The following is a 27,172-nucleotide window of genomic DNA, read 5'->3' on the forward strand; positions in this document are numbered from 1 at the left end:
GTGACCAGGGCAGATAAGTCCTCTGCAGAGAGGCCGTCTCTGGAGGTGCTGTTAGGAAAAAAACTTACAATGGTTTCTGAAAACTGCTTCTCTGTTGTGATTAATAAAAGAGCTGCTTCGGAGCTTTTCAGGTTTATTTCAAATTTTCATTTCAAACAAAACACCTCACTGTACCACTGTTTGTTTGGAAAAATAAATGGTAGCTGTTAATTTATGTGAAGAATTTATTGCATGTGTAGGTACTTGGAGGCTTCTGTTTTTTCATCTTTCTCTAAAAGTTAACAATAAATAAAACCATTTTCAGTGGAAATAGCTCATCTTTTATCTTCAACAGCATAAAGAGCCAGGCTGACTAAACTGGAAAATAAAAACCTCAACTGGTGTAAAACCACGGCACTATGTATGCCACTGTGAAACGTACTTAGTTGAAACACGATGGCACAGTCGCTTCCCGGTTGAAAAAGTCACCATGTGAACGAACAGAAAAGCTGGAAAGCCTGATGAAAAGGGACAGCACGGTTTTACACAGTCTGGCAGAAGGATAGCACCGTCCTGAGATTAGGGGATTGAGCAAAAAGCCGGCGTGCCGAATTGCGGTTTTTATGTAATGGCTTTAGCAAATATCCTCTAGGACCCAGCGGGAATGTTTGGCGAGGCAAACTTTGGGAGCGATGGCCAATCGTTAGGCGGTGGCGAGGGGAAAGCTCGGAGGGAGAAGCCCTTGAAAGCCTGTCTGAAGTACGAAATCGGGAGCGCAGCGCTGCTGCTGCCGATGGCTGGCAGCCAGGCGATGCTGGAATTAGCGGTGCCCCGATGCTCGCAGCCGGGGGGACTCGTGCCGCGGTGGGTTATGGCAGCACGGCGTGTCTAGCCGCTTCCAGCAGCATGCCTTATTTCACAAAGCTCCTTTTATTCATCTTCTGCTTGGTTCTTCTTGTGGAAAGCAGAAAGCACAGGAGGAGGAGGTGGACGAGCCAGCCGGAGGTGCAGAAAGCCAGGTACGGGTTATTGTAATACCTACGTTTCTCTTCCTGCGGTGTGTAAGTACAGTATTGCACAGTCCTAAAACCTGCCCTGTCAGCGTGTCTGTGTCTACAGCGAGAACAGCTTCACAAATCACATTTTTAATATTTTCTGATACCATATTCGCTTTTAACTGTGTAAGGATGCGGTACACCAGGCGGGTTTTGTAGCCTCCTTGACAACTTCTGCATGCTCTGTGCTAAAGGTGTTCTTAGCCGTGTGTGAACAGCCCAGCTGCAGAGAGAATTCGGGGATGTTGAATGTGAACACTGAACAGAGGTGTTCAAATCTACCTGTTCCTCAGTGTCAGACCAACGCAAGTGTTTCCAGAGGAGGCTGTTTGCTCTGTTGGACTGTCTGAGCTGCTTTTTGTTCACTTGTGCTATCACCAAACAACCTGGGGTGTTGCTTTGCATGCACGGCATTAACAACACACAGAAAATTACCCAGGAATTGTGAAATTCTAAATGTATTTTGGAAAAAAAAAAAAAAGTGGAAATTAAAAATATATATATATATTAAAGTCAAGCAAATGCACAGGAAAGAGTTAAAGGTCTTGGTAAACTTTATTAGATTTAACGCTGCTGAGATTTGACCAGAGGTTTACATTAGAAAAGATAATCTTCCAAACCTGCCAGACAGCCCAAAGGATGTTATCCTTTTTTGTGGTTATGTCATCCAGGGGCAATTATATCTTACAAGATTGTTCATTGTTCCAAGGGCTCAAAAATAAAATGGGGTTAATCCTTATTAAATGGCTTCTCTATGTCTGTAAAGCTTCATCTTTTTACTTATTTTGGCGTGTTTTTTTTTTTTTTTCTCTATTGCACTGAACTTTTTTATTTTAGAGGGTGTGTTGTTACTTGCACACGTTGTGAAGAAATGTTGTGATACAACTGAAAGCAGAGAGTCCCCAATGTGTTCTTAGATTTACACAGCTTTTTTGAAAAATACAGTAGCCTATGTGCTTTCAGTGACATAAATGTTATTAAGCTGAAACAGCTAGGGCCTGATCCTGAAATCTGAAAGCCATCTGCAGTTTTGCCAATGATTTCAACAGAATCTCAATTATTGAATGAAATCTTTCGTTTAACTCTGAAAATTTTTCTATTTCTGGGGCATTCGAGATTAGCGTTTTCTTGCAAACCATTCACATATGGTAAAGATCATCTACTTTGGAGTAACAAAATAGTACATATCCTTTTAAACAGCAAGCAACGTACTTATTTAAAAGTATAAAATAATCATATATTTGGAAGTGTCGGATATGAATGACATTTTAAATACAGAGAATTCTGCTATACTACCAAACCGAGTGTATGAAGCAGTGACAGATAGCTTAAATTTCCAGTTACCTATAAAAAATAAAGTGTCTAAATCAGCTATGAACAGTGGCCTGCTCTAGTAAAAGCAAATTACAACCTGTTCCCATGCTGGCTTTCTAATCGTGTAAGAGAAATGAGAACAGCATCCTTATTTAGTAACTGCATCACATCTTCTGCTTCGTATTTCTCTTGATGATTTACCGTGAGGAATATAGCAGATTTATTTTACAGCAGTGACTTAGCCAAGAAGATTTATTCCTGTGTTTGGGAGCCTACGTTTGAGAAGTTTGATATTTTCTGCCTTTTAATGTGATACATCAACCTGATCTGAAGCTCTTTATGGTGTTTTGAGCATCTTGCTTGAGTTGCGTGAGTGCAGGCCTCCCCTTCGCTGCTTGAACACTGTAGAGGTTCTTGCCAGGGATTTGTGAGTGCTTGGCTTCACTGCTCCTTCAGGCTCTGGGACAGGTCTCCACTAAGTGTGTATGGAGAAGCTGTTGAGCCTGTGCCTCCACGGGAGAGGAACACGCTGTGGCAGAGTTAGGGCTGTGAAGTTTGGAACCAAATTAAGAAATGCCAGCTGAACAGTTGCCTCTGCATCTTAATCTCTTCTTTTGCTTGGTGTTACATTCTGCAATGTGTTATTTTTCCCCGTGGGAAGGGAACCTCGTTCACCATGCTGAGTGGGTAACGCTTGCTCAAGGAGAAGCTGCTCCCCTGACTTTCCCTTACTCCCGTACCCCCGCCTCACATTCCAGCCAGCAGAAACGCTGTGTTTGAGCCAGAAGTTGCTTTCAACTTCTGTTAGCTAAAGACCTCCTACCAAGATTTTTGGAAGCAGGTAGCGATTTGGAGGATTTCAGTAAATTTTCTGGTCGTGCTACGCCACCGGCCTTGGGCTGGGTCCCAGAAGCAGAAGACAACCACCAGGGCACAGCAGCACAAAGCTCGCTCCAAGCAAACTAAAAACATGAACAGCAATAGAACAGATTTTTTTTTTTTTTTTTTTTATTTTTATTACTTATTTATGGTTAAAAGACATTCTTCTAATTGCCAAGCAAAAATGGAGAGTCAAGTGCGAAGAAGGTGGGTGGCTTTAAATGAACAGTCGTACACTGCAGAAAGCACATGAAGAAAGCAGAAAGAAACCCTGGCAAACCTATAATCAGATATATTAAAGACAGCGAGCACCTGATTTACTCTATGAAAAATCTTTGTAAAAGGTTGAAATGGATTCATAATTAGACAACAGACCTCTGCATCTGTAGATTTTGAATCATCCGGGATGTGCAGGGCAGGGATGGGGAGGACCTGATGATTGTGTGGTGGCTGGTAAACACCACCCCTTTCTCAGCAAGCTCCTGAATATCTCCACCTTCCCCCTAAACCATTGCCAGAGTCCCCAGCCCCTCTGCCCCCCGAGTTTTCTTTGCTACCCCTGTGTGCCCTTTGATGGTTTTAAATGAGTTGATGGGAGCTTGGTGCTGCCAGGAGGCTGTGCCATCGATTTACACGATGGCCTTATGATGCTGTCAGGGTTTTTCGTACAGCATGTGAGCCAAAGTTTTATCGGAGTGTTTCCTGCTTTATTACTGTTGTTGTTGACTTTTCACCCTTTGGACAGAGAGGTTGCCCTGAGCAGTGTCTCACCACTATTGGGTCTTTCCACAGGGGTTAAAGTTGAGCAGAAGCAGTAAGATCATTCTTCAATGACAGTTTGCAGGAGAGGTAGGGTGGAGTGCTTTGTCAGCAGCCCTGCGTTTTCCAAAAAAATGCATCATGATTTGTATTTTAATGACTCCTGAGCACATACACAGGCTTTCCACAGCCATGCTTATAAGAGTGGAGGTTGTTTTGTAAGCTCTGAATTTTTTGATCAAGATTTGAATCCTAATTTACTCTCACTTTTTGTACCTACTAGAGTAATCCCTTTATTTTTGTCTCCAAGATGTTTGTTCTTTACCAGCCAGCAATATTCCTCCCACACAGGCGAATGCATCTTAACCCTTTTGTATGTAGTTCTTTTTATTTATTGTTTAAAATAAATAAAAGCCACTTTTACTAAGTGGCTGACACGTGGTATATTATATATTGTGTCAACATTTCCAGCTGTGTCAGAACTTACGCCTCGAGCAAAGGGGTTGAGGAATTTGATGGTTCAAGCCCTCCTTCCTGCACCACTGGGGCACAGCCAGGGCTGCTGAGTGGGGTTTTCTGAAAGTGCTTACTTATCCACTTCTGCCACTCCAGTGGCTTTCATCAGGGGCTTGCTTTCATCCTTATTCTATTGTCCTCAGATAATCCCCGATCTTCAAATAAAGAGTTGATTATTTTATACCTCCCCCTAAATATTCAGAAAAGTGAAGTGTATCTTGCTGACTTCTTTATTACAAAAACTCTCTTTTCCTGCTGCTGTGGATGGAAATGAGTGACTTTGTCACTGTTTAGAGCCAGAAGACAGAGCTCTGTGTCTGCACCAGCAGCTGATCCTCATGGGGCAGACAGCCCCAGAATAACGTATGACATTGTGTGACCCCTCCCAAAAATCATCCATCTCATGGTACTGTAGCACTGACAGCCTTAGCAGGGCCCATGAATCCTGGCAGGTGGCAATCAGCCGCTGCTCTCTCTTGCAGCCACATCTACAAGAAGAACCACGACGTGACCAAAACTCGGAAAGGGAAGACGGAGCAGCTTCTCAGAGTCGATGACCATGACTTCACCATGCGGCCGGCCTTTGGAGGTGAGAACAAAAAAATGGTTCTGTTAATTTTGTGCTCATTTATTTAAAAAAAATAATAACCATGCCTCTAGCCAGATGTCTCTCCCTTACACCAGTGTGAAGGGGGAGGATGTGTATGGTTTCAGGAGATACCTCAAGGTGCTTCAGAGAGGCCCTGTTGCCTTCTGCGCTCTGTGCAGCTGCACTCCTTCCTGCTGCTAATGCCAGCTCCTTTGTGCTAGTGTTCCCCGGAGTCTGACTGAGCTTCCTGGCAGGTATTTCTCTCTTTTGGGAAGACGCCCAAGCTGCAGGTTGTAATGTCCACTTGTAGCTGTGAAGTCACAAAAAGCTTCTCAGTTGACTTGGTTGAGCTGCACAGTAACAAGCTCGTTAGGTGGGTCTCATTGCTAGGAAAAAATGAAGTATTTTTGTCCAGAGGAAATCTTGTCTCAGACAAGATCAACCACAAGAGCAACCACAAGATCAATAGGGATCTCCTTGGAGATCTTCAAAAGCCTCCTGGATGTGGTCCTGGGCAGCCTGCTCTGGGTGTCCCTGCTGGAGCAGGGGCATGTTGAAGATGACCCCCAGAGGTCCCTTCCAACCTCAGCCATGCTGAGGCCCTAGGGAAATACGAGGGGTTTAGTTCAGCTGTGCTGATGGCGCAGGTTTTGATGTCCAGTGTCATCACTGCACAGTATTTCTGCAGACATCTCATTTTTACTGTTTTTCAGTGTCACGGAGCCCATGAGGATTATCTCTGTGCCTAGCTGACACCAAGCAGACATAAACAGTTACACGGGGTGTTTTGCTATGCACTGTGAGTTCCTTCAGCTTTTGCTGCAGTAATGCCAGTCAAACTGAAGCAGTCTGACCTGCATGTAGTAAGAAGGCTGTTTTACTGCTGAAGCAGTGTAGAAGAGCCACTGGGATGTGTGTGACCGCAACTGGTCACTGCCCTGAGACATTTTCTGCTCTCTGAGGGCAGCTCAGGGGCAGCGGCCTAATGGAGAGTCTGTCCCTGTGACAGTGTGCTGGGACTGGGATGTTATGTTCCAACCACATCACAAGGAAATTGTGAATATGTTACTTTATTAAAAAAAAAAAATCCAATACTGTAAATGCGATGGTTCTGAAGCTTAGTGAAATAATGTGCTCAGTGAAATAATGTACTGTTTTGAAGGCTGTTAGCCTTCAAAATGTTTGGTGGACCAGCCTACAACTTAATGAATGAGCTATAAAAAGGGGATGGAGCCTGTAGCTGCTTTATCATGCCTACGGTGATGTTTGCTGGTCTGCAGAGGGCAGCCAGCAAGCCGCCAGCCCAGCACAGCTGTGACCAGGCTGTGCAAGATGAAACAGAAGAAAAACATTGCAGGAAAGAGAAAGGATTTTCAAGAACAAGTATATTTTGTGAAGAGCAAACGAACAGGCGAGTGTTGTGTAAGTTGTGCTGTTAACAGCCCAGTGAGCACCGCTGTCCCGCCTGCTCTCAGCCCATTAGAGACAGGCTATTGGGTACAGTGGTAAATGACAAAGATTTTTGCTTTGCTGGTGCCCAAAGGAGTGTCCACAGCCTAAAATAAACTGTGTTTGGTTTGACCCTTGGGGAGTTATCTCCATGTCAGTGACCTTGTACGAGCTAGCAGATGTTCAGGTATTATTTACTAATATTAATATTTAAAGATTATGTAAATGTTTGTTTTGCTGCCTTCCTTGAACATCCATTTTAAGCATTTCATCTATGACATCTCGTATTTTACAGGGAGCTTGTGAATAAGCAGCTTTAGATGATACTTAAAATAGCCGTATCTTCTTTGCCTAGGAACAGCCCCGTGCTGTACTTTTATCACATTTCTTCGTAGCCTGATAGCCTGCCACCGCCCTGTCCTCGCTGCCCTCCGTGGGCAGTATTTCTGTCAGGGTGGACGAGTGGTGGGATGAATGAAGCATCAGCCGTTCACTTGGGGTTTGTGTCACAAATACTGACACAATAGGGCTGGAATAAAACTCACCTCTCCCTCAATGCCAGGCCATTGGTGAGTTTGTGGCAGCTGCTGAGTGCATGAAGGCCCCAGACATAACACACACACACACGTGTGTGTGTTATGTATACACAAACACACAGGAACCCTGAAGGCTTTTACAGCCTGGGGATCTCTTAGGAACATTTACAAGACTTCAGGCATTTGCAAAATCCCTGGCAGCAGAAAAAAGTCTCAGACCTGCTTGTTTCACATGTAGATATTTGTATCTTGGGGCCTAAGTCTGCCTCAGTCCTTTAGAGATGGAGGAGGGGATGGAGAGACCGACTCAGAGAAACACACCAAGCCTTTGAAAACACTGCCAAAGAGATAAATGAAAGAGATGTCACGAAGCTTTAGTCTCAGGACAGGAATGGAAAACTGTCTGAAGGCATTTTCACGGTGGTTGGCACGTTTCCCCCAATCTTCCAAAACCATTTTTTTTAACAGCATTAAAAAAAGAATAAACATTGTGTTTGTGGCCAGTGCCTGCTTCTGCTGTGTGGGGAACTGAGTGTACTTTTGCAGTGTTCTTGCTGCTCCTCAGTGGGTGGTTTTAGAGGCCGAGATGGTGGGATGTGACAGGCTTTAACATTAGGCACCTTCTGAAGTTGTTCCTCAGCTGGACTTGTGGAAACTTTCTGTGCTCCCTTGAGAGGTTACCTAGCCCCAGACTGGACGTCCTGTGTACCCTGGGACAGAGTTAGACATTCAAATGGAGTTTTTGCAAGGTGAATCAAGCCACAAAGTCACCTTGGTGTGAGGACCCACACAAAATGGTGGCTTGTTGTGTCTGAGCGTTGGGTTGCTCTGTTCTCCTCATCTGACCACTGAGTGCAGGTGCAAAGTGAATCTTGTGTTAAAGGCCTTCTGTATCGGGTCTTTGCTATGGGCAGCACCTAAGCTGAATGTTTAGTGGCTTTTGATGAAGAGCAGGTAACGAAACTCAGCACCTTTCAGCAGAGGGAAGAGAAATGTGGGAGTGCTCTCACCACTGGTCCTCAGGATATCAGGTCGTGAGCTTTGCAAAGGAATAAAGGCCTCTAGAGCCACAAATGCCTTGAAAGGCTGGCTCCTCCGTGTCCTCCTAACACCCAAGTTTGGTATGAGGCAAAGACACTGTCACAAGGGAATTTAGAGAAATAAGATGTTACTGGAGCAGTTTTGGAAGGTGTACGTCTACAGTGATGGGATGTAATGGTGCTCTGTAATATCACAGAATCACAGAACAGTTTGAATGGAAACAGACCTTACAGACCTTCTAATTCCAGCCCCTGCCATGGGCAGGGACACCTCCCACCAGCCCAGGTTGCCCAAAGCCCCATCCAGCCTGGCCTTGAGCACCTCCAGGGATGGGGCATCCACAGCTTCTCTGGGCAGCCTGTGCCAGGGCCTCACCACCCCCTGAGTAAAGAACTTCTTCACTCCACTCCCTGACAGAGTCCCTCCCTATTCCTCCTGCAGTGCCCTTTAGGCACTGGAAGGCCGCTGTAAGGTCTCCCTGGAGTCTTCTCTTCTCTAGGCTGAACAACCCCAGCTCCCTCAGCCTGTCTTCACAGGAGAAGACATATTGCAAGTAAATCCTAAGTGCTCTCATCAGCCTCAGATTGTGCTGCAGATCGCTTAAATCCCCTCTCAACAGGCAAATGTAAATATCTTCTTCAAAAAGATGATCTCCAGTTTTCAATTTTCGATGATAATATTGTCAAATTTGCTAATGACTTGCACAAGTGTCTTGAGGTTGCTTAGAAGCAGTCATTGTGCTGTGTTTGAGATGCTAGGGGAATAGTTTATAGATGGATATAGACTAGTTCATTTCTGTATTGTAAGTAGGAGTCTGACTTTTTTTTTTTTACTTTTTTTTTTTTTTTTTTTTTTCCCCTTTCTGGCTGTGTCAGTCCTGCTGAATTAGGATTTGTGTTATGCAAGATGTTGCTGTGGACAGTGATGGAGATGACTGATGTTGATATGTTTGCTGTTTCTGGAAGAAATGTCAAGGTTATACAATTTATCTCTAGACCTTGATCTATAAATACTTGAGCTCATGTTTAATTTGAATAACTCCATGAATTTGGGTGACGCTTCTCAGAGACCCTTCAGCATGATCTGCAAACCTTGCTGGGCTGCAGGCTTTGAGCAAAGCAGCCTTGCTTCCTCTCTTTGGCTAAATCCACCACTTTTGCAATCCATTTAGCTTCCTATCAGTTGTGCTAGAGAGGAGCCTGATCTTTGAGATGCCTCCAATGTTACAGTGTCTAGGTCTTTTCCTGCTTGTGATCTCCAAGCTGACCCCTTTGTATTTCCCATCTCTGAAGAGTAAAAAAAAAAAAAAGAGGAAAAAAAAATATTGACAAAATATTGTGTATGAGAAGTAAACGCTAGGTGATGAAGACTTTTTTCCTTCTGGTGCCAGTTACTTGTCCCCTGTATACCTGCTCGCTGTGCCAGGTGCAATCTCAGCTTTTTTTTCCCTTCCCATTCACACCTTCCTCATCCTCTGCTCCCTTCCAGTAAAGAGATTTTGTCAGTTTAGTCATCCCTGGTGGCATTTGGCGATGAATTTGGGGAAGAACTTGGAGCCCCAGTGGTTGAACAATTTAGTTTGCAGAAAGACAGGATTAAAAGTCCTCCCAGGATCTCACAAAGCATCTCATTTTCACACCTTGCTTTCTCAGTCTGTACAAGCATGGGTGATGTCTCTGTGCACATCCCTTGCATACCACGTGTCCTTGCCTGAAGTTTTGTCTCTCACTCACCCCTCTTTGCCTACACAAGTTAGCTCGTGCTGCACACTGCTCTATTTGCACAGTGGTTTGTGCTGCCTGCTCACCTTCACCAAGCACCAGCATCTTCCTCCTGTCACCCTTGCAGTAACACTGACAGCAATTAGCATTAATCATCATTTGAATTAGTCATCATTATTAGTTATAGCCATCACCTGGTGAAGGGACTTGCTGATTTGTCCTTCATCCTGCCCAACCCAGCCTCTTGTTGCAGCTTCCTCCTTAGGGTCTCGGTGTCTTAGCATCCCCTCGTTCCTGTTCACATGCTTTCTCATCACCTCGGCCCCACATGCTGAAAGAGGGGCAGGGAGAAGAGAAAACCAATAGTTTCTCCTGCTGCTTGTAGTAGGAGTGTGCTAAAGAAAGGCAGAGTAAATATTTCCACTGATCAGTAAGTTCTACAGTGTCATCTTTGTACTGAGTTAAGGATTTCATGTCTGAACACAGAGTTCAGAAAATTTTTCCATCTCTGTTCTTCTCCTTGTTTTATCATCCATCAAATTAATAATTAATTGCAGGGAAGAAAAAAACTACTTTCACTGATGTACAACACAGCCTCAAGTTTCTTCTTTCTAGGGCCTTCCAGACTGTCCAACTTCACACTGGATACACTTCATTTTAACAAACTGTAAATAATAAATTGTCACGGCAGCTTCAGGATGAACCTTGGGCTTTTCTCTTGCAATGAGGTAACTGCTGCTTATCTAGGAGCTGAGCTGAGCGTTTGTTGCAGGAACATGAAAAAAGAGAATTGTCTCTTCTGAACATGGACATGGTCTTTTATCTTCAAGTGCAGATAGGGAAGGAATAGAAGAGAGGGACAAGCACCAACGTGGCAGGGTTCTTCTGTTGTTGGTGTTCTTTCTGGTTTTAAGTCTATGATTAGTGCTCAGTCAAGCGCGGAAATTGCAGCAGTAAATAGACTTTGGATGGCTGGCAATTTCCTGAAAGACGGCTAAATTAAGCACCCGCATGCAGAAAGTGCCTCTTGCAGTCTGGAAGCTGTGGGGTGTAAGATAGGCAGGGTTTGTAGTGAGATGTAACATCACTTCTTAGGTGAACTGAAAGGACTAGAATTAACCAACAGACTCCTTAAAAACAGCACTCAAAGAACTCATTTGCTTGTTAAGGCTTATCTCCCTCCACAACTACTCGACTGAAGAGGACAAGGCTATTGGCACGGTATTTCCACTTAATAAAGCCACTGCTATCTCCTGCCACACCAGGAGATGACGAATTCATGGTGTGGCAGAAGGGCCAGGTGCTGGTCGTTGTCTGCGGGATGGCACGTTGGGAATGACACAGCTGCAGGGGACCTAAGCCATTTCTCCGCCCAATGCAAGGGGCAAGTCAGGAGGACTCGTGACAAGGGTGCCAAGGAAAAGATCTCTCTGATTTGGCTGTGGATTTGCCTCTCTCTGATGAGTTATGATGTTGGTTATGTGGGAGAAAGAGAACCGAACACCAACAGGGAGACAATTTCCTCAGCCTCCAGTGATTCCTTGGAGTGGATAAGCAGCTAAAATAGAGCCAGGGAAAGTGCACGGCAGTGTGTCTGACTGTGGCATGCAGGCATTTGTAAGTGTTTAGGAACTGTCTGAAGGTGCTGGGCTGGCTGTGTTTCAGCTTCACTGCTGGGGGCAGCAGTCACTTAAACTGGGACTGGTGGTGCTGAGGAGCCGGGGCCTGCTCCACAGGGCCTGCTGCAGGCCGCCTGCACCCAGCCCAGCACCGATGGCCTGCGTGGATGCAACAGGTGCAAATATTGATCGAGATCCACTGTACTGTGGTCCCTCTTACTTATCATGTAGCTTCTGGTCAGGTTCAACATTTAAGTCCTAAAAATCCTTGCAAACCTTCGTGAAGGCCACCACAGTTCTGAGATGCCTCGTTTCTGCTGGGCAAGTCCCACACGTCTGCAGAGCTGCAGCAGTCTACAGTGAAATTTTGATGCAAGGTTTCTAGGAGCAGAGGATTTTCCCTCTATTATGGGATGTTTTCTGCTAATTTACTCTTTGTGAATTTCCTGGTTGCTAACTTTAGAACAGCTGTGAAAAACCCTTAACATCATCAGTGGGTCATACAAATGAAAATGGTGATGGGCTCTTGAGGGATTAATGTAGCACGTGTTGTTAAGAAATGAGAAACCCACAAGGAAGAGCACATTGCTTGCACCTTTTCCCTCTCAGCTCCCTGTTCTTGGGGCTAAATTGGCTCGTATAAAGATGTAAAATTTACAATGAGCTGGCTCAGCTTTTAAGAACAAATGCAGATGTTTTATCCAAGCTGGACAGAGTGCATGCTAAGGGGAAGAGAATCGAGCATTTCACAAGGGCCTCGCACTGCTGTCATTCACTGACTCTGCTCCCTGCCCCCCTGTTCAAGGATCATGGGCAGGAAAGCATACCGTAAGCTCAGAAATGTTCTGCACGCTACCTTGTAGTGCTAATTAAATGCAGCTGATATAAAATAACAGTTATTTACATATATAAATCTCGTTCTCCTACAGGCCCTGCAATTCCTGTTGGGGTGGATGTGCAAGTTGAAAGTTTGGACAGTATTTCTGAGGTTGACATGGTACGTAATCCTCTTTTAAGGCTCGATTATTCCTGGCCACAAAAAGTCCCTCCCACCTGAAATTCAACGGGTTTCAAATTATCGGTCACATTAAAGTGATGGCAGTGTTTGGCAAATACAAAGAGACTTGCTAAAACCAGATGGTGATTAAAGGCTTATCTCTGTACCTTCAGATGAAGATTAAAACTACAAAGGAAAAAGGGACCATAAATAGGAGAATAAGCAGTGCTATGAAGACTCTATCACAGCTAAAAAATTAAACATCTGCACATGAATGTTTGAAAGTATATGGTCAGGTTCATGTAAGCCACGTTATTTGCAAGAGCTTTCTTCCTTAGGGAACCTTTGTGTTCATTTGCCTCAAATGCATGATATGAGGAGGTGTGTTAGAAAAATAAATTGGTATCATAGATGATAATGAGCTGCCTCTGCGTCTTCATCACTAGGAGTAACCTTGCTGGGACACGTGGCTGGGAACTGTAAGGGGGGAGCTGAACCACTTCTGCCAACTGGAATTTGGTGGTGGGGAATTACTCTTCAGTCACTGTCCCTGTTCAAGAAATTTGCACTGAATTCAGCTGTGATTTAGTATCTTTGTTTTTTATTACTTAAGAAAAGGAAATGGTATAGGCAGTTTAACCCTCAACTGGTTTCAAGGTGTTTTTAGTGAAAGGGGCAAGCATTTTCCTTCTGTTTGGCTGGTTTGGGATATAGGAAGTGGAATAAAAAGACTGAAAGTGAAGTGGGAAGGGGAACATAGAGGAGAAGAGGAAGCTTCTTGGTTCCTTCCTCCTCCTGCTCTTTCCTCCTCATTCTTGGGCACCATATCTGGAGGTGTTTAGGCAAAATATGAAGAGCTCAGGGAAGAGCTTTAGGTTGCTATTGCAATGCAATTACATCTTCACAAGAATGGGGCTTGCCTGCCTGACTATTGAAAGAGAGGGTTTGGGGGATGCATGCAATGAAGCATGTGAGGGAGCTGTAAGCACAGGAAAAGGCTGTTGCAAGATTTGGAGCATTCATATATCGGGACAATGTCACAGCTGCACAGAGACCGATGTAGCACAAGTAAATAGCTTTCAATATTTTCTCTGAGGAGCGTCTGATTTCAGCAGAAATCTCACCCATCAGTAAGTTGTGAGGCTAGCTCTCTTTCCCTTAGCTATCTACAATAACTCTGCATCCCAGTTTCCCAGCACAGGACAAGCACTTCCCACAGCAGCTGCTGACTTGAATTTGGGGTGGAAGGATGCCCTGCAAGGTCGGCCTGGGTTACCTTAGTTTATTTTTTCTAGTGGTCTGTCCCGGAAGGTGAGTGGGTGTTTGTGGAGAGGACAACAGCATGCCAAGGAAAGCAGCTACGGCTGTTTAAAGCATGTGGTCTTAAAAATGGTACTGGTCCATCCAGCACCGATGTGGGATAGCGGGGGATGCTCTCAAGGCTGCCCAGAGCATGGCACAAACACAAAATGTGCTGCCAGATGCAGGGCGTGTACTTCTCTATGCTTGCTGTGCCTCCAGCAGGTATTTATTGTTCTCCTGGTTCTCTGCAAAACTTGTTTCCTAAGGGACTTTCCTACGCAGGGGCTGTGACATAACCCCCTTGTTTCAGTTTTTAACGAGCATGGGTGCTGGTCAGAAGGGAACAAGCTGCCAGTGCACATGGACGAGCAGAGGTGACTCTCTGGTGGGTCTCCACTGTGGTCAGAGAGGAAGCTGGGGTGTCCTCCAGCTTTGCAAATGTGTACATATATTGATATATTTGATATATTCCTGAAAAACCCACAGGCAGTGTGAGACTGTTGCCAGAGGAGCCCTCTGAAATGGAAAGCCGGGTTAGATGATGGCTTGTCGTCAGCGAAAGGAGGAGGTGGTGGTGGTTTTAAAATGCATTTGCTGAGTGGGTAGGAAGAGATCTGAGCCTGGGCTGCTGCTTGCCCAGGACTGACAGCTACAGCTCCCGTAACCACTTGCTTAATTGGGAATATAAAGAAAAAAGTGTATTTGATCTCTCGGCATAACGGAGTAGATGCAGCTCTGAACGCAGCAGCTGCCAGGTTGGGATCAGCAAGCAGATGTTTTCCTCCGTGTGGCTGCAGCTCCTGCCCCCTCGATGAGCTTAGCAGAGAGCTTTATTTATACGCTTGTTTGGTAGGGAAAACACTTCCCCCGCTTGGCTGCTGCTTGCAACAGTTCAGTTCTTTTAGGAGTGAGTTATGTAGTGTTTAGCCTGACCATTAAGCTTATTTCAAAAGCTTTTCCTCTCCAACATACTCCCAGGGCCATAGTCCTTGAGGATAATTTTGCTGGGATTGAAGAATCCTCCCAGCAGAGCAGTGCCTCTCTCGGGGCATGTTCGTATCTCCTTCAGGACCGCCTTACTGGGCACTACAATCCACTGTTTGTGGATTTATGCCTTGTTTTGGCTGAAATTATTTTGTCCGCACTATCAATTCACACCGAGCATTGCCCCAGAAAATAAACAGAAGTCCAGAGGGGATGGATTTCATCTGCCTGCTGGGAGTGAGTTTTCTTTCTGGTGTGTTTTAGATGTGAAAAGCAGCTCTGACAGCCCTTTCTCTGGCTCTCTCCCTTTTTCCTGAAGGACTTCACCATGACTCTGTACCTGAGGCACTACTGGAAGGACGAGCGCCTCTCATTCCCCAGCACCACCAACAAGAGCATGACCTTCGACGGCAGGCTGGTGAAGAAGATCTGGGTCCCAGACGTCTTCTTCGTGCACTCCAAAAGGTCCTTCATTCACGACACGACCACGGACAACATCATGCTGCGAGTCTTCCCCGACGGGCACGTCCTCTACAGCATGAGGTAAGGGCACGGCCCCGTGCTTCCTGGATGCTCCCTGGGGCTTTGCTGTCAGTTCTGCTCCTGATGTGGTTATGGTGACCACCAAAACTGCTGCTGCTGACTCTGCTGCTCCCACAGCTGATGCAGAGCCCCATTTCCAGCATCTCCAGTACCAGATGCTTTGCAGGACGCTGCGAGGGACCACGTTGTGGGCAGTAACAGGATAATCTCCCCGAGGGAAGCATTCCCCTAAGTCTGTGCAGTCAGAGGAAGGCTTAGTCAAGCAGGGATGTTCATCCTGGGGTCAGTGTGTGATTAAACTGGAAGCTGCAGATGTACCAGATGGTGACCTCTATAATTATCCTATTCTGCTTCCTGTTTGTCTGGAAAAAGGTTGTTTTTGTTTGTTTGTTTGTTTCATTTTTATGTTGATGTAAAGGTTTAAGTTTACTGAAGCTGAAACAGCAGTACTAAAGAAACACTGGAGTCCCCAGTTTTCTACCAGATTTGTTGGCTGGAAGAATCTGGAGGCACAGCCCAGCTGATTGCATTTCCTTCAGATGAATGCAAAAAAGGACTCAAAGAAAAATACACTGCCAGAGGAGAAAAAATAAAGAACCCAGACAAAAGGACATTCCCCAGGACAGGAAAATTGCCCTCAATGTACAGTGACCTTTTCATGTTTCATGGCACAAGGATTTCCTTTCTAGGACCTTTCTGGAACTTACTCACTTTAGTTATGCTAAAATATTTCTCAAAAGCTATGAAAGTGGTTTTATTTATTTATTTATTTATTTATTCAATTCAGGCAGGGAGCTATTTCTTTTGAAAGAATTAGCATAGTGTATGATATCTTCCTAAGTAGGACAATATCCCACCAAACCAGGGTGCCCTAAAGTTCACTGGATCCAAAGTATTCCATATACAGTTCTAATTTATTTGAAAAACCCTCGACAAATTATTAAAACCACAAAGAAACGCGTGTAAGAAAGAGAGACGTACTATAAGGGCACTCCATTTTGCCCGGTCCTACTGAACTACAAAATCCCATCTTGTCCAAACATCTAGGAACACTTTCCCTCTTTTGAAGCCATTTGTTGCATGAAAGGTCTGCCTGCTCACAACTCAACTAAGCACCTAAAGACGTTAAAGATACTTTATTGGAACTGGAAAGGACAAAGGTCCACACAGAAGTTTTAAAGTTTGGCTCACATGGCAAAACTCTGCTCTAGTTTATAGTTAAAAGAAACAGCATGTGCTTTCCTGGGGTGATGAATACATAGGTTTTGGATCACAGTCCCTTGAACAAAAGAACAGCTGTTTATAGACATCTGCAATGAATCTAGAAAATGGTCACAGCCAAAAGAAGTCAGCTTCTGTAATGATGACTCACAGCTGACTTGCCCCTACTGAACTGGGAGCTCCTCTGCAAAACCATCCACGAGAGCAAGTTCACCGACCCACTGAAAAACCTGTTACGCAATCTTCTGCACAAGTGGACTCATTTAAAAACTGGAGCTGTGATTTTTGCAGCTCTTTAACTAAGATGTGAACTTAACAGATGCAAATCTCATGCCTTGAAATACAGCTGCACCCATCTTACACCCCCTGCCACAGAAACGCACTGCACAGATATAAAGAATCGGTCTGAGGACAGAAATAAACTATTTTTGCCTTAATAATATCTATACTGGAGGAATTTTTTGTCTTGCAGTAAGGCTGGTCATGCTTCTCAGGTTTGGGTTATTGTTGGTGTGACTAGAGAGGAGAGTGATCAAAGGGAAAATGAGGAAACCTTAAGCAAACTGGACATTAGAAGACCTTGAAACACAAATGGTGAAGATATTCTTTTGTTTTTGCCTTCTAGGGAAATAGTTGGATATAAAACATGGTGGAAATATCCGTATTGACATTAGTATTACTGTAATGTCCAAGACAGCACTTTAGTTCCTTGACAGGTATTGAAATTAGTTTCCACTGGAGTTTCTGCGTATAATCCATCTCCCTACTACTTGAGGAATTTCTAGGCATTTTCTTGGGGATTTTTGCTGGCTTTAAAGACGTAAAATTGCCTGTGTGTCTTAATGTTCTCCCTTCGCTGCTCCTCACGGAAAACAACCTTTCTTATTTTTGCCTCCTAGGATCACAGTGACAGCCATGTGCAACATGGACTTCAGCCGCTTCCCCCTGGACTCTCAGACGTGTTCTCTGGAGCTGGAAAGCTGTACGTTGCATCTGTGTTTCTAGCTAGGCCTGCTCCAGAGCTGCTGCACTCACATCAACTGGACATGTTTCAGAATACAGTCTGTGTTAAAGCCTGAAAAAAAAACTCACCAAAGTCCCTGATAGTCTTTGTATTGACTTATTGGTTTGTACATCTGGGCCTTATGCTGCAAGACAGGGGAATTGGCACAGAAAGCATTCTTGTATGAATTTTGGTAGATGGCACTTTCAAAACAAAACAAAACAAAAAAAAAACAAAATCAATAGAAGTGTTCAACATATACTGGTTCTCAGCAGCTTGCTGATGAGAAATTTTGGGGGAGAAGTTGAGTTCTGTTCATTGTTGCTGACTGGCAGCTGGTGCCTTCAAGTGTCACAGCACAAAGTAGAGTATAATGATCATTGATTTTCTCTAAATTTCATCAGCCACGTGGCTAATGTATGATAATTGTGATCCTGCAAACTCTGTGGCTTGGGGTCAGCTTCTTTGGGAAGGAGTTGTTCTGTGGAGAAAATGAACAGTAAAATTTTCATGGCTGTTCTGTAAACTTTCTCCAGGTTGGGCCAAGACTTATGTCTAACTGTTTTGAAGTCCTCTCAGCCATTTAATTGAAATTTTCCTTTAGAACTAATAGAATCACAGAATTATGCAATTATTTATATCAATTTTTAGGTTGATAATGAGACCAACTGGTCAAACATGGTCAAAGCAGGGAGAACTTCAGAGTGGCTTTCTGAGGGTTGTGTCTCAGTGGGTTTTAAACATCTGCAAGGTAATAGGGGCTCCACAGCCTCTCTGTGCTACATATTCAAATGTTTGACTGCCCTCATCATGAAAAAGTTGCCTTTTACTTGCTTGGGAAGAATCCTTTGATGCAGCTTTGGATTTTGTGTAACCCCCCTACACCTTGTGCTCCAGCACCCAGCCACCTTGACAACCCCTTCATTCCCCATTCCTGCCACCAAATATATCAAATAACTCCTTAAGATTTTCACTTACAGTCTTCAAACATTTCTAGATTTTTGCTTCAAATCACACTTGTTGTTTTTGCCATTGTCACTCCAAGACAGCTTGAGGTATCTGCATTTCCCCGTTCCTCTAAATTCAGCCATTTTACGCATAGCTATTTCCTGAATTATTCTCATGAGTTAGCAATACTTTGATCTTTGATATGTGATGCTCAGAAAAGTATCATATTTTCCTGTAGTTTTACCAATATAGAGTAAAAAAGACGATGTGTTTCCCTGAATCAGGATGCCATGTTGTTTTGTTTTTGTTGCCCTGCTATATCATATGGTAAGATCATTTTCACTCGCTGTTATTAGAAAACTTTTTTGTGGTATTGCTTCACATTAAAGACCACTTTCTGTTTGTTAATCTGTTGTCTGCTGTTCTCTGGATCTATTAATCCTTTTTCTTTTTTTTTTTTTTCCCCCCTCCAAGCTAAAACCACACTACATTGTGTTTTTTCTTTCCCTAAGATGCCTACACTGATGAAGATCTGATGCTGTATTGGAAAAATGGGAATGAATCTCTGAAAACGGATGAGAAGATTTCTTTGTCTCAGTTTTTGATACAAAAATTCCACACCACATCAAGACTAGCTTTCTACAGTAGCACAGGTATTGGACTTTTCTGATTTGCTGCTGTTGCTAAAGCTACTGCTAATGCTATGCTGACTGCTAGTGAGAGGGCTCTTGTCCAACTCCTTCTTGCACTTGTCTCCTGTAGGATTGTGTGACACTGAAATGCAGCCTCCACTGTACGGACAACTCATGTTTTGAAGGATCTGTGTGCCTTTTCTCTACCCTCTAGAAACAAAGATCAAAAGGAAGATCTTGCCTAGCTGCACCTGCCATTTGGGCTGTTCTCACTGATTCTGCCTTTCCTCCTTTCTCACAGGTTGGTACAATCGCCTCTACATCAACTTCACCTTGCGCCGACACATCTTCTTCTTCTTGCTCCAGACCTACTTCCCCGCCACTCTGATGGTCATGTTGTCCTGGGTGTCCTTCTGGATTGACCGCCGAGCAGTTCCTGCCAGAGTCTCTTTGGGTAAGAGCAATCCCGACTGTGTGAGAATCTTTGAATGTGAAAGTTTTGGCAGGAAAGGGAACTGTTAAAGTTTTTGGGGAAGCAACTGTCTCTTATCTGATGATTAATATCTTGCAAAACTTGCAGTTTGTCCGTCATTGCCAAGCAATCCTCTATATTTAGTTCAGGACAAAGAGAGCTGTGGTTTAAAAAAGAAAAGTGGGCAGAGAAGAGAGGTTTCATAATTCATGCGTCAGTGAACCAAGATTTCATCCCATTGCCCAGTCCTGTAGTGCTGAGACGCGTGCTGCTGTCAGTGAGGGTCACATTTTACAGTTTAAGCACCTGAACAGAGGTTAAGGCTTCTGTTACAGCTTTCATCAGTGCCTAGAGTTGGATCCAGAGCAGGATCCTGCCCAGGTGTGTGTCTTCTCAACCAAGTGTGCCTTGTGTTGAGGATCCAGGGGTTCTGGAGTGGGGATGTCTCTCATTTGAAGGAGTGGGAAGGAGAAGGTTTGAAAATCCTGCACACACCACTTTGCATCTTTGGACATCTGAAGACCCATCAGGAGGAGCTTTGTCTGTGCCAGAGCTGGAGGAAATGCTTTCATCTGAGAATAGAAATAAATGATTTGTTTATTACTCCGTACAAAGATCAGAGAAAGAAAAATCTCTGAATTTTGATATGTAAGGTTTCAAATACTAAAAACATTAAACAGTATTTTAGCCCCACACTTTGTCTCAATTAGAAAGCTGTGTGCTGCAGCAAACATATGAGAAGAGGCAGCCAAGAACCTACTCCACTGAAAGAAGTCTGTTCAGTGGATATAAAAAAAAAAAAAAAGGAAGAAATAAAAGAGAAAATGATGATAAAATGAACAACACTAACTGTATTTGCAGAGGTCGCTACTTTGAAAAGGTTGAAGTAGCTGTCAATGCCTTTTGGCTACATTTCTCTACTTAAGTGGCTTTGACAATTTGTAAATATTTTTGTCTCCATGACTACTCAAAGTAAGCATATACTATTTTGCAGGGTTTTATCTATATCTATTTAAATATATATACATACACACACACATATATATTTACATACAAATAGCTACACATGCACACATCTATATAGGTAGCATGGGGGTGGTTTTCAAAACTTTTTAATTCCCACTGCTCAAACTGCAAAGTATTAGAGGTAAAAACATCATGCCATTCTTTTGCACTCTTTAATATAAAACCTTTCTACCACACAATTAAAAGTATTAATTTTATCTTCATTGCACACCTGTTATAGTGCCCGTGACTGAGATCAAATCCTCTTTTGCTGTGACCAGAGGTCAGGTTGCTTTCTGAGTTTCCTTGAAACTCAGCCCTTCATATGCACAAAGTGCAGGTGGTAAAGCAGTGTTGCATCACCAGAAGAGATACTTATCAACAAATACTTCACATCTATTATCTGCCAGAACATTCTGTAGAGCATAATTCTATTTTTTCTTGAGGCAAAAGCCCTATCGACTGGATCAGCTAGTAACATTTATTTCTCTTGGTTCTTTCCAGGGATCACCACCGTGCTGACCATGTCGACGATCATCACGGGGGTGAACGCCTCCATGCCCCGTGTTTCCTACATCAAGGCAGTGGACATTTACCTGTGGGTCAGTTTTGTGTTCGTCTTCCTCTCGGTGCTGGAATACGCGGCCGTGAATTACCTGACCACTGTGCAAGAGCGGAAGGAGAGGAAACTCCGGGAAAAGGTGAGGAAAACTGATCTTGTTTAACCATTTATTTATTTATTCATTTATATTTAAAGCTGATCTGGTCTTCCTGTTGCATTCAGTATGTGTATTACCAGAGTTGTTCTGTGAGACCAAGCATACTCTAACAGCCAAGTTTATGCTCACAATTTTTAAAGTGCCCAGCTAATTCCCAAACCAAACACAGGAGTGTTTTGGAGCTTGTTGGCCTGGATAAAATTGAGGCCAGAGACCTTTCTGACACTTCAGTAGTGTTGTCAGTTAAGCTCCCATGCCTAGGGACACTCTTTGGCAGTATTTAATTTATTGATGTAGACAGAGACTAAAATTGCTGCAGGGTGAAATTATGCAGCGTCCTTCTGTGTGTATGTGTTTGTGGAGACAGGTATGATTTAAGACTGTGTGGAGGTGGCCTTCTAGTACATTAGGCTCCCTTGTCCACGTGGGTGACTGTCAGCACACAGCACATTACACCAAAGGAACTGCAACAAGGGAACTGGGGGCTAAAAGTACATCTGCAGAGTGTGCTTCTTTCTCTGTTAGGTCCTGCAACAATTAGCCTGCTGGTTTAACTGCTTTCCCTTCCACCCACCATCTCCCAGATCTGTCATCAGTTGATGATAAAGTGTCTAACATAATTCTTTCCTTTTTTTTTAGTTTGGTTTGGTTGTTTTTTTCTTTTTTTTTTTTCCTTTTTTTTTTTTTGTTTTGTTTGAGAGAGGAGGATAAAAGAGATACGATTTATCTTTGAAGAGAGATAAAACTAAGCTTATCTCTTTATGCAATAAAAAAACCCTCAAGTTGCATGTACACCTGCTTTGCATAAAGTATGTCTTAAAACCCAGTTATTCAACTGTACACATGAAGTGCTCCAAAAAGTTCCCAGAGTGATAGGACTAACATGTTAGAGCAAACGGGCTACAAACTTGTCACATTTTCTTTCTTAACACCATCTGCTGCTATCAAAGCATTTGGTTATGACTGTAACACAGAAAACAGTTCATAAATCATTTTCCAGGCTTTCAGTAAGCAACACGAGCTGTTGGTTAAATTGAGGAGCAAGCCTTCAGTGTGGAGTTTTCCAACAGCATCCTGAATATACTGTATTTGTGTGTATATATCCTTTACTACATTAGTTGAACTTATATAAACAATTCCTTGAATAATCCAACCATCAAAGCTGGCAGAAGAGGGAACTGGGGGCAAAGTGTTACTGGGTGAGGAAAGCACAGAGCAATCTGTGGGGAGTCAGAGGCAGCAACTCCTCACAGAAAGGAGGTTTTGGAATCCATTTTTATTTCATATAAATATATAATCCATGTTGCTGAGAAAGAAAACATACAGATTTTATCTGTGAGAATATAGTATTTGCTATTCAAAATTCTACCTGTATTCACTGTGGGATGCACTTTGGCGCTGCTGAAATCAATGTGAGTTTTGACATTGACTTAAACAGAGCTGGGATTTTACACTGGACTTCTAACTGAATCTTGCCTTCATTTAAAACTAGTTTTACACAGGAAATGCATTTATCTGTGAAACAGAACTTGGCTCTTTTTCCATAACATGTACTGAATAACCCACTGACACAGATAAACTGTATCTTGCCTTTGAATGTTTGTAAGCACAAAGAATGCAAAACAAGGAATCTCAAGATAGCAAGGCTGAACAGAACTAGCTGAGAAAACTGTTAAAAGAAAGACACCATTTCTGTTGTTAACGTGCTCTTCCAGTGTTCAGCTGTGTTTCTTGTTTGTGTTCCTAGTTTCCATGTACATGTGGAATACCTCATTCAAAAACTATGATGCTGGATGGAAACTACAGTGAATCTGATGCCAACAGCCTGGCAGGATATACAAGAAGCCAGATGGTCCCAGAGGAAGAAAAACAAGAAAAGATGGTTGTGCACTTAGCCATGAGCAACGCATCTAATTCATCAAGGAAGAGAGGCCTGAAGGGCCATGTGGGCTTACGCATCATCCAGAACACTCATGCAATTGATAAATACTCCAGATTAATATTTCCAGGCACCTATATATTTTTTAATTTGATATATTGGTCTGTCTTTAGCTAGGCACGACTGCACAGCAGTGACTGAAGCAAAAGATATTTACAAAACTCTCTTGGTTGGTTCTTTTTTAAGTTCAGTTTGGATGCAAAGACAGAAATCTGAACATTTTACAGCTGTTTTGGCGGGTAAAGTGAAGGACACGTGCCAGTGGGCAACTTCATGCACATCATGGAGAAACCTGCTGTGCCAGTTGCTTTCCAACCCACTCCCCAGCTCCCGTTTGCTTTGTGATACATGCTGTTTCTCATACTTGAAAATATATGCTCACTGTTTGCTCAAAAGGTGCTGTATGTATCTTTGGGGCTGGCAACACTGGAGCTGCCTGCTGTGCAATGGACAACCAGAGAGTGCGTTGACACAGGCTGTCCTGGGGAATTTGACATATGCAACTTGCAAAGAGCGGCCTGGGCAGTCCATCTCCTGAAAGGGGTCTGAATGAGGTCTCTCCTTTCAAAAATCTCTCTTTGACCAACGACTTTTATTTGGCTTATGAATACCATGTTTCTTTCCATTGACTTATGAGCCAAACATCCATTTAGGGTCGAAATTGTGTTCTCTCTGGACAGGACCTACTTCGATACCAGCAAGACTGTTGGTTGTTGAGGATCCACAGGGCTGGTTACAGAGTGCAGGTGGTATGTTTGAGTGAGTGGATAAAACAGAACAATGAATTCATAGCCCATGAATTCACAGCAGATGGCTCCCAGGGTATGTGCATAATGAAAACAGGGAGGTTTAGGCATGTGTTTCCATATAAGCTAAGTGCAGCACGTGATACGTAGCACCTCACCTCTAAAATGAGAAGGAAAACTTGTGAGGAGCATGCACAGTCGCTGCATGGGAATGGGCATCATCTCTGGGACCATCATTTTCTTCAGAAGTAGAAAACATTGTTGAGAGAAGCACAGGTAACTATCAAAGATTTTCCTCACCCCTGTGAGGAAAGCACAGCCCACAGAGAAACAGTATATCCTGACATGCCTCTCCAAATCAACACATTGCCCTTCTGATTAGGGATTTTGGATCAAGTGGGAGAGATGCCTGTCAGAACTTCTTTCCACAGAAATATAGACATGTCAGAGACTGAAGTAGCAAGGATAATACTGTGGGATTCAGTGAAACCCTGTCTGGCCTCTGGCTACAAGGTCAATGTAAGTCCTTTGAAGCTGTTGGAAAGCATTGTAAAAAATTACAGAGCTTGGCATTTCATTTTCCATCCAGTGATATCTGCCCTTCCTTTGCTAACAGCACGGACAACAAAACCCAAATGTTTCTACACAATAGCAGCAAGACAATGATGGACTAATTTGCATGCCTTTTATTTAAAAAAAAAACACACCATGGCTTTTTGGCTGTGGAGGAGATTATATTCATCAAAGCATTTGGTTGCCAAGCTGAAATTCAGCAGGATGGGCAGAGCCTGAAGATCTGGGACTGAAGTTAGAAAGCAATTCAATGATAAGATTCAATTACACATCTGACTAGGGTTGGGCCAGGAAGATTCATCTAAATCACATTAATACAGGAGAAACAAACAAGCAAATAATAAAACTGTAACTCTTTGTTGGTGTGTGAATTTTCCTGCTTACTGTCGCCGTAAATCTTACATCTTAAATCTGAAGAGATGTAGAAGTGGGCTGGAAATTGTCAACTCCGGGCTGTCAACAACACCCAGAATTTTCCTTGTGCCTCAGATATTGCTGCCTAAGTCACACCGATGGTCACGCTGGTATACTGGAAACAAAATTGATCAGAGGAATTAAATTAAGAACGGTGTACCCCTTTCATCAGCCATGTTAATAACTGTCCTTTATGGAGTCCTGTGTGGTCATGAAAGCAAGAAAACACAGTCCTGAAATCACTATAGAGAAGGGAAGCGATGGGAGGACAGTGTCTGAGAGGAAGCCTTGTCCTCTCCCCCAGCCTGACATTTCTCTCTTGGAGCCATCAGCATTTACCACACCCTACTGGACAGTTCTGTCATCACAAGTGGGGATAACCACATTGAAGAGGCAAAAACTATTAAAAAAAGAGAGCCTAGTCAACTTTTGAGATGTTAAAGCAGGATGTGTCCCAGCACTGTGATGGGGCAGGGGAGCAGGGCAGGCAGGGGCCTTTGCCGGGGCCATGCGCTGCAGGAGGCTGGCAGGCCTGCACCACCAGGCCCGGTGCTGCCATTCAACTTCCCGGTGCTTCGGCTTCTCCATCTGGAAGATGGGGGGCAATGACATTTACCTACCTCAGGAGGGGCTGAAAGGCTTAGCTAGCATGTGTGTGGAGCACAGTAATGGTTCCTGAACCTTGCTGTTACTGTACACGCCTGTGTACGTGACTGACAGATTGGTGTGTGGTGAAACATCCACATCTGTTTCTACCAGACACAATTATACAGCCTGCAACGTCATCAAGAGGAGTATTTTTCCATTAAAGGAAAAAAAAAAATCTCTGTCGTGGGCACTGCTTATAATTATTACTCATTAAAACAACAGATTAAAAATATAGTTGTGAATAAAACCAAGACATTTGCTTCAGGCAGCTTATGAAATGTGTTTTTCTGCTTATTAGGAGGAATATGGCTAGGCACGAAGCTAAAGCAAATATTAAAGTATGATATTGAGAATGTATTTCACTTTTCATCTCTCCCCGTTTCCAAGAGACTTCACGGGCAGTAATGTACAATCACAAGATCCATCCAACCAATATTTTGAAAAATAGTGCCTGAAGCCAGGCTCTGACCACTGGATGGATGCAACCCAGTTCTGTGATGCACTGAGCATCTGGACAATTAACCTACTGAAGGACAGGATTTTCAGAAGTGTACAAGGGATTTGGGCAAATAAAGCCCATAAGTACACCATCTCTGAGTAACCTGGTCCAACCACGAAGAGACAAAATGTCGGCTCCAATCATTCTGCATCTGCCTGCATTATATTCTTACTACTGTCTAATCATATAATGTCTTTGAATAAAAAACAACAGCTATATATATACACACATATATATGTACACATATGTATAATGTATATACAGGTAGCATATAACAAAGGAAGACACTGGGATGTGTACCTATGTCAAATAGTGTACATATGTGAAATTGTAACATATACTATGTAAATTAATATTTATTATGCCCAAGAAAATTTACAGATTATGCTGATTTGAAGAAAGTCTTTTATTGACAGCCAAGGGCCATGAAATGAGGCATTCGCAAGTTATTCCATAAATAAAAGTTATGGGTTCTCTCACGTTTTCCTTCTGAAAAAGGACATGTTGAGAAAGCTTGTGAGGAATGCTGGTGCTAAACCTGTTGTACAAGGGGTACAAACCACTGTGCTGATCACTGTAATCAAACCTGTTAATAAAACAGAAAATGGAAAGGATGGGAATGAGTTCGCTTCATGGTGTGAGCTTTAAAGTGTGATTTAAATTCTGTTTGGAGATCTGCTAGCTACAAGTTAATGCCCAGTGGTAGAGGATTTGAATAAACACCTCATTTGTAATTGATTTTAAATAAAAAGCATTTCAAAAGGTGGAAGAAATGCAGTGGAAGCATTCAAGTACTTTGAAATACGCAAAGCTCCTTGGAAAAACTGAGCCATTAATTACAGCTATAAGCTACAGAGACCTTTTGTGAAAACTGCAGCCCACAGCTGAAGAAATGTTAATAATTACTTTAAATTTCAGGGCACGTTTTTCAGGGCAGGTAGATTTCTCAATCTCCATTTGACTATAAATGAGAGCTTTACATATAATTCATCCTTTGTGTCTTGAAAAGATTCTCTCCACACTTAGTAATGGAAGATAAAACTGCCTGTAGTTCCCAGCTGCCCAATCTT

The 27,172-nt window shown here is 43.2% G+C and overlaps 1 protein-coding gene across 4 annotated transcripts; it reads left to right on the top strand.

Annotated features, from left to right (window-relative positions):
- Positions 1–410: 410 nt before the first annotated feature.
- LOC137854491 (gamma-aminobutyric acid receptor subunit rho-2) lies at positions 411–26,713 on the top strand. Of its 4 annotated transcripts, XM_068677969.1 has the most exons (9): positions 411–998; positions 4,985–5,091; positions 12,387–12,454; positions 15,060–15,283; positions 17,404–17,486; positions 18,968–19,108; positions 19,389–19,541; positions 21,069–21,265; positions 23,031–26,713. In XM_068677969.1, the coding sequence occupies exons 1-9, from the start codon at positions 814–816 to the stop codon at positions 23,337–23,339; spliced, it is 1,467 nt and encodes a 488-aa protein (XP_068534070.1). In that variant the 5' UTR covers positions 411–813; the 3' UTR covers positions 23,340–26,713. The 4 variants fall into 4 exon arrangements, with proteins under 4 accessions (XP_068534070.1, XP_068534072.1, XP_068534071.1 ...); XM_068677971.1 differs by lacking the exon at positions 12,387–12,454 and having other exon boundaries at positions 858–998; XM_068677970.1 differs by lacking the exons at positions 411–998; positions 4,985–5,091 and adding an exon at positions 11,848–12,285.
- The last annotated feature ends 459 nt before the right edge of the window (positions 26,714–27,172 follow it).

Source organism: Anas acuta, chromosome 3, assembly GCF_963932015.1.
Source record: "Anas acuta chromosome 3, bAnaAcu1.1, whole genome shotgun sequence".
In the NCBI taxonomy this organism is placed as follows: domain Eukaryota; kingdom Metazoa; phylum Chordata; class Aves; order Anseriformes; family Anatidae; genus Anas; species Anas acuta.